This window comes from Benincasa hispida, chromosome 8 (genome assembly GCF_027475165.1).
Source record: "Benincasa hispida cultivar pf3 chromosome 8, pf3_genome.v1.1, whole genome shotgun sequence".
NCBI lineage: Eukaryota > Viridiplantae > Streptophyta > Magnoliopsida > Cucurbitales > Cucurbitaceae > Benincasa > Benincasa hispida.
Genome location: NC_143485.1, coordinates 38,869,344 through 38,877,258, shown reverse-complemented (window position 1 = coordinate 38,877,258; position 7,915 = coordinate 38,869,344). Strand labels below are relative to the sequence as shown.

The 7,915-nt window shown below is 34.8% G+C and overlaps 1 protein-coding gene across 1 annotated transcript; it reads left to right on the top strand.

The window, feature by feature from the left end:
• Positions 1–1,706: 1,706 nt before the first annotated feature.
• LOC150034564 (S-protein homolog 74-like) lies at positions 1,707–2,093 on the top strand. The gene has a single exon (XM_090316782.1). The coding sequence runs from the start codon at positions 1,707–1,709 to the stop codon at positions 2,091–2,093; it is 387 nt and encodes a 128-aa protein (XP_090172908.1).
• The last annotated feature ends 5,822 nt before the right edge of the window (positions 2,094–7,915 follow it).

Below are 7,915 nucleotides of genomic sequence, written 5' to 3'. Positions count from 1 at the left end.
CTTAATACATTACACAATTTTCATCTACGCGTTTTCATGTTTTGAAATCAATCCATGATAATTTCAGTATCTAACTTATCAAATAAATTCTTTTTGATATAGGTTAGAAGACAAACATTCATCCATTGACCTCCCATTCAGTTACGCAATCAAGTCTTCACAATATGTGTAGCATAAAAGTTTCTCTCTACAATAGTCACTACAAGAAAACACTCCTTTTTCGACGCTTGAAACCGTCAGAAATGGTCAAAAAATGCATCTCGACGCTTGAAACTGTCAGGAAATGGTAAAAAATGCATATACCCATCAGGAGAGCATCTCTGACGTGGAAACATATACTTAGGAAGTATTATATTCATTTAGGTTGAACTTATATATATATATATATATATTAACATATCATTTTATAATTTATATTAAAAATACAAAAGAAGGATAAATTGAGGAAGGACATGTGCCCCTAGTCCCTATGTGACTCCGCTCATTTATATATCATTGAATTTTTATATCTCACCCAACTAAAATAAAAAATTCATTATGATAAGATATTTGTTTCCGTCCTTATAGGTTGTTTGTGTTCAAGTTTACTCACATATTTGCGATATATAATATTACAAGAAAATTATTATATAGTTCAATAACAAAAACATTGATATTGGGATTTAGATGTTAGCATAAATACTTTATATCTATATTGAATAGATAAACCCTAGAATCATTCATGTTAAATTGTCAAGAATATATACATACCGGATTCTAGTGAAAGATTGATGATGACTCTAAAGTGGCGGCTATTGTCTTCCTCAACCAAAACTCCAAATGCCCTAAGTGGGATCTCTCTCTAGATGGGATTCAAGAAAGACTTAGTGCTTATTACTTTGGTATATTGGGGACCATAGCCCTAAGGTCTCTTTATATACTAGTTCAATTAGGGTTCCCACTAAACCCTAATTAACTAGGAATAGGCTTCTACCCATTAAGTCCATACACAATTAGGAATCTAGGGTCTTAATTAATTAGATCACATAATAGGGTCCAATCTAATAAAATAATCCAATGTGATAAATTATTAATCCACATACATAGCTCATACTTTAATTAAACATATTATTATTTAAATATGTCTAACATTAGATCCTAGAACTCAAGCCACCATTTTGTATCCTTCAAATGATCCATGAGTTCATCAATATTAAATATAATGAAAATTAAAGCACGTAAACTAACTAAAATTATATCATCAACAATCAAGGTTGATCTAAGAATAAATTTCTTTGGTGGACTTGTTTTCACCCTATTACACATACAATATAATGTATATGTTAGAATAAAAAAGAATAATCAGAAATTCTTAACAAACAAAGAAAATAGAAATAGAGGATATGTTCTTCCTTCTCATTAAAGTGAATGACATAATTAGACCTATTTATAAACATAATGGCGAATACAATAATTAAATAGTATGTACAACTGAAATGAACTAATAAAATACGAGATCAGTTACACAATAACAACTAATGAACTCTTTTAATAGGTAATAGGTAAAGAAAATTAAGGAACATCTAACCATCGTAGGAACACAATTTGACTATATATAAATATATATGAAACAAAGGTTGGATAGAAAGAAGGTTGAGGAAACTCCAAAGAAAATGAAACCTGTAAACATATTGTGCTTCATCTTATTGGTAGCTTTGGAATCAAACATGGTTATTAGGCCATGTTTAGCACAATCATCCAAAGTACAGCTTCCATTGTCCCCATGGCAAGTGAGCATTTTGAATGATTTGATGGATTCAACTTTGGTGGTTCATTGCAAGTCAAAAGACAATGATTTGGGGGAGCATGTGATCAGATCAGGAGAGAAGTATTATTGGATGTTTAAAGAAAACATTTGGCAAACTACATTGTTTTGGTGCAATTTTAGAAGCAAATATGGGCAGGTTTCTGGTGATGTCTTCTGGCCCGAAAGAGGAAGTCGACTTAGTGATCAATGTGAAGGTCATAATTGCATTTGGTCTGCTCGAGAACATGGGATTTACTTGTATTTTGCTTCTCTTAAGAGCTATCATATAGCCTACCCTTGGAAATGAGATGATCGTCCAACCTTGATTTGCGTATATGCTTTCAACTCAAAAAAAAATTATTGTTATTAAAGTGAATAAGGCTTTGGTGTAACTGATATAGACTACCTTAACTACCTTCTTGGGAGGTTAGAGGATCAAATCTTCCTACCTCTTTTGTTATATTAAAAAAAGGGGAAAATAAAACTCAATTCAATGGTCAATATCCAAGCATAACTCGATGAACAAAAATATTGTTCTTGTTGTGAATTTGAGGAGAACACGGATATGGAGAAAATATAATATAATAAAGGCTAGTTACATAAATAGAATTCAAGCCCAAAATAATAGAATACGTAGTACAAGGATAAAATAATTGCATATATAGATCAAAAAATGGTAAAAGACAACCATGCCTAGCCACCATTTTGTTCGCTTCTCGGTTTTCTCAAATTAAAAGCTATCACTGATAGCACCTATCAATGATAACCATTGATAGTTGCTATCAGCTTCTATCACTGATAACTTCTATCAATTATTATCGATGATAGTTGCTATCAGCGATAGCTTTTAATTTGAGAAAAATTAATACAATCTTGAAATATTAGCTTTTAATTTGCTATCAATGATATCATTGATTCACTTTCATCAATTGGAATCAACGTTAAAATATTACTACTTAAGGCTATCAATGTCTATCAATGATAGATTTATAAATAGTGATCAACTTTGAAAGAAGACAAACAACTTTGATTACCATAGTAGTTATCATTAATAATCTTTTATCATGGCTATCACTGATATCAGCTATCAGTCGTTATCACTTATATACTTTCATCATTAGAATCAACCTTGAAATATTAACACTTAAGGCTATCAATGATAAACTTCTATAACTGATTATCACCTTTAAAAGAAACTCGATATATAAAAATCACCTAAGTTTTATTACCAATATCACTAACATCACTCATATTGTGGTTATAAGTGACAGCTTCTTTTACTGATAAGATGCTATCAATGATCTCACTGATACCATGCTATCAGTGATTGTCACACCTCGCCCCAAATTAGGCTGACACTTACTGCCTAAAAACTCTTGTGGAATAACTCTGATACCAAATAAAAATTATATGCAACAGGACGACTGTAGGTCCACAATTTATTAGCTTAGAAACTTAATTTGTTTAGAGTATTTACAACATTAGATTTACAAGTCCCAAAACTCACAAACCCTGGTTCCTATATGAACAATAGTAACATGTGTACAATATTAACAGTAACCACCTAGCAAACGGTTACAAGTCTTTTCGTCCATTAGTGGTAGAGCAGATACTGAGCTATCTTCAGAAGATTTGACCGCTACCTGTGGGGGGGAAAAACAAAAACATTTGAAAACGGGGTGAGCTTACGCCCAGTGAGTGACCGAGAAAACATAGTAAATTCTCATGCATAATTTCAGAAGATAGTTTTATCTGAAATATAATTTAATGCAGCATAAACAATTTCCAAGCGTAATGTATATAAAACTGTTTTAAACATAAAACAGTAAAATCATTTCTCAAATCAAAGTACTGTATAACTGGTAAAATAATCCCAACACCAACTACTAGTCCAGAGAGGACCCTTTTGCTCAATCTCTGACTTTATTCACCTGTGGCCACATTAGGTACTACTACTCAGATACCTTCTCCTTGTACTTCAGTATCAAGCTACTAGGATACCTTCTAAAACGTACTTTAGTATCCCGTTGGCTTGGTACCTTCTCAAACGTACTTCAGTACCAATAGATACCTTCTCCTTGTACTTCAGTATCTAGTTGGGTGGATTCCTTCTCCTTATACTTCGGCATCACATTTTACCAAAATTATTTATAAACAACTTTTCTTTAAAGTATGTACAGTATAACACATATACAACATGGCTTTAAAGATGGTAACACATGCTGGATAAAATCAATACATATACATATGTAAATAGTTTTTCAACAATATGCATGCGTTCAAATCACAATTCAAACTTGCTTAGAAACCACTTTATAAAACTAGTGGGCATGAGAATATTTTCGCAAACATGTTGTAAAATGTTTGTAATCAAAACAGTTTAAAAACGTTTTGGTTCAAAAACATTTTAGCCACTCACCTCGAACTCTTAGGAACTTTTCACTCTAGTAGCTCCCGGGTTTCTTTTTCATCCCTAGAATCTAGATTCAATTTACGACTTAGATTACTCATAGTTCCGAACCTTATTTGAAAATATTTCCTTCTACAAACTTATTCTAAAATGTCTCAGGAATCTTACCCTAAATTTTCAGCTGATAATTTCTCGTGGTTTGGCCGGAATCTCAAAATCTTCAAGACTGGACTAGACTGATTCGACAGTCTGACCCTTCTGCCTTCTTTTCAACCTCCAGCCTAGTTCCTTTGAGTCTTTTCCTCCGGCAGCCTTATTCTGAAAACTAGACTTCCAGAGCTTTTAGATGGCTTTGGAATCACTCCAGACACACGAGTAGATTGGAAGATCTCCTCGTCCAAACTTGACATATTCCTATGAAACCTCACTGCCCTCTACTTTCTCTACGAAATTTATGATTTTTGTGTGATTTGAAAATGAAATCCCAACTCTCGATTTATAAGGATTCAAATTGCTCGTGGGATTGAATACACCTACTTAGCTTCATGGCCAAATGTTTAATCCTCCCTTTATCAACATAAGCTGACTTCACCTTGGTTCAATGTGTTCTTCCTAAACGCATCCAACACAGTTTCTTAGGGTTTAAGAATTTCTCTTAATCGAATACCTAGATTTTAATTCACGTTTGCCCTTACGTCTTCAAGCTTTGTTTGTATTCAAATTAGGGTTTTTAAATGCATAATCCACCCCAACGCGTCCAAATACATTACTCTCTCCACTCTCGGCAGTGTCGCTCTCTTCCACTTTCTCGCTGGTCTCGCTCTCTCCACTCTCGCTCTCTCCCCCCTTCTCACTCAAAATCTCACTCTTTTCACTCTCGCTCTCTCCAGAAATCTCGCTAGTCTTGCTCTCTCCAATCTCGCTCTCTCTCTCGCTTTCTCCAGCTGTCTCTTTTTCTCTCCACTCTCGCTCTCTCCAGCTTTCTCGCTGGTCTCGCTCTCTCCACTCTTCTATCCAATCTCGCTCTCTCCCATTTCCTCTTCAATCTCGCTGGTCTCGATCTCAATGATCTCGCTCTCAACGATCTCGATGATCTCACTCTCAATGATCTTGTTCCTAGCTACTGCGAACATTGTTTGTCTCCGTGCAATTCCTACACGATTGTGCCACTAGTCACTTGCCTTCTAGTGCTTTGTGCACAACACGCATTACACATAACTTCCATATTTTTCTCGGTCCTTCAACCATAACGCATTTCACATAATTATCTATACTTAGCCGAAATTTCCCCAAATTTTCCAAACTTAATTTCCATATTATTCCACACTAGCTCAACCTACTTATTATTTTTCCCCAACTTCCCAACTCAAATCCATATTTTTCTTTTCGAATCCCCATTCCACACTAGTTGTTTCATCATCCTACTTATTATACAAATTTCATCACAATTTTACCAATTGAAGCTCAACTTAATTTATTCAAAGAAAAATCTACTTAACACTTAGAAATTTCCCTCCCCTTAACTTAGGATTTAACTTTCACTTAGTTAATTCCTTTTATCACTTGCTTAAGTAAGAAAATAGAAATCTAGGTTTCACATTTACTTCCCCCGTAAGAAAATTTCGTCCTCGAAATTTACTCGAACTAAATCTAATTTAAGGTTTCACAACAACCACTGTTGTAACCTTCTGTAACCTTGTCTATTACCACGCTTCCATTGCGCTACTCTGATAACAATTCCTTAGTTTATCCAATGATACCTCACCTAGTTATCTCTAAGCTAGATGTTGAACCAAACTATCTACCACATAAACATTTATATGCTCAAATACTAAATGAGAATAACTTAAATTCACACTTACCTTCCTGGTAGATTTTTAGGTACGCATATTCTACCCTCCTTTAATAGCACTTAGTCAGCTCCTAATTGGTAATCTGTCCTCAATCCTTTATCCACTTCTTCAGCTAACTTCTGAAGATCAGATTTCTTTAACTGTTCACGTAGAATATCTTCTACGAGAATAGAACGCACTTGAAATAAAGCTAATAATCCTTCTTTTTGACCGATTAATAATGCTGCCCTGGCATTAAATCATGAATCAGTGTACCCTTCACTGAATTGATACTAGCTCGAGCTGATCTAGTTTTTCAACTTAAGGCATCAGCTACCACATTTGCTTTACCTGGGTGATAGTCAATTATACAGTCATAATCTTTAATCAATTCACGTCATCTTCTCTGTCTTAGGTTTAGTTTCTTTTGATCAAGGATATGCTTTAGACTCTTATGGTCTGTAAATATATGACATCGCTCACCAAACAGGTAATGTCTCTACAATTTTAAAGCTAACACAACTGCTGCTAATTCTAAGTCGTGTGTAGGGTAATTACATTCATGCTTCTTTAACCGTCGCGAAGCATAGGCTACTTCTTTTCCTTCCTGCATCAGCACACATCACAATAAACTTCAAACCCCTTACCTAGTGTAGGTAGAGTTAATATTGGTGCTGATACTAACCTTTGTTTCAGCATTTGGAAACTATGCTCGCATTCTGGCGACCATTCAAACTTCGCATCTTTTCTGGTCAGGTTTGTCAATGGAAGGGCTATCTCAGAGAAACCCTCCACGAATCTCCTATAATAACCTGCTAAACCCAAAAAACTGCGTACTTCGGTTACATTCAGGGGTCGTTCCCTGTTAACTACTGCTTCTATCTTTTGAGAATCAACACTAACTCCGTCAGTTGAAACTATATGCCCAAGAAATATGACTTGATTTAACCAAAAATCACACTTACTAAATTTGGCATATAACCTCTCTTCTCTTAAAGTTTGTAATACCATCCTTAGATGTTCTTTGTGTTTTTCCACACTACTGGAATACACTAGTATGTCATCTATGAATACTATCACAAACTGATCCAGATAAGAATGGAATATCCTATTCATCAAGTCCATAAATACCGCAGGAGCATTTGTCAGTCCAAACGGCATTACTAGGAACTCAAAATGTCCATACCTAGTTCTGAATGCAGTTTTAGGAACATCTGTGTCTTTCACCTTCAACTGGTGATAGCCTGACCTCAAATCTATCTTAGAGAACACCGTTGCTCCCTTTAACTAATCGAAGAGATCATCTATACGTGGCAATGGGTACTTATTCTTAATGGTCACTTTACTCAAATGTCTATAGTCTATGCATAATCTAAGAGTACCGTCTTTCTTCCTAACGAACAAGATTGATGCTTCCCAAGGTGATACACTGGGTCTAATGTACCTCTTACCCACAAGTTCCTGTAATTGAACTTTTAACTCTTTCAACTCCATTGGGGTCATCCTATATGGTGCTTGGGATATAGGTTCAGTACCAGGAATTAACTCAATAGTAATTTCCACTTCCCTATCAGGCGGTAAGTCTAGTAATTCTTCAGGGAACACATCTAAGAATTCTTGTACTACAGGTACATCCTCAGGTTTCAATTTCTTATCTTAGGAAACTACTACAGATGCTAAATAGGCTTCATATCCTTTACTCAATAGTTTTCTAGCTTTTACCGTTGATATTAAACTTACCAGAGTTATTTCTTTTTCACCGGGTTTCCTAAACACTATTTCTCTTCTAAAGCAATCCATAGTGGAATAATGTTTACTTAGGAAATCCATACCTAAGATAACATCAAATTCTAGTAATTCTAATGAAATCAAGTCGACCCAAAAACT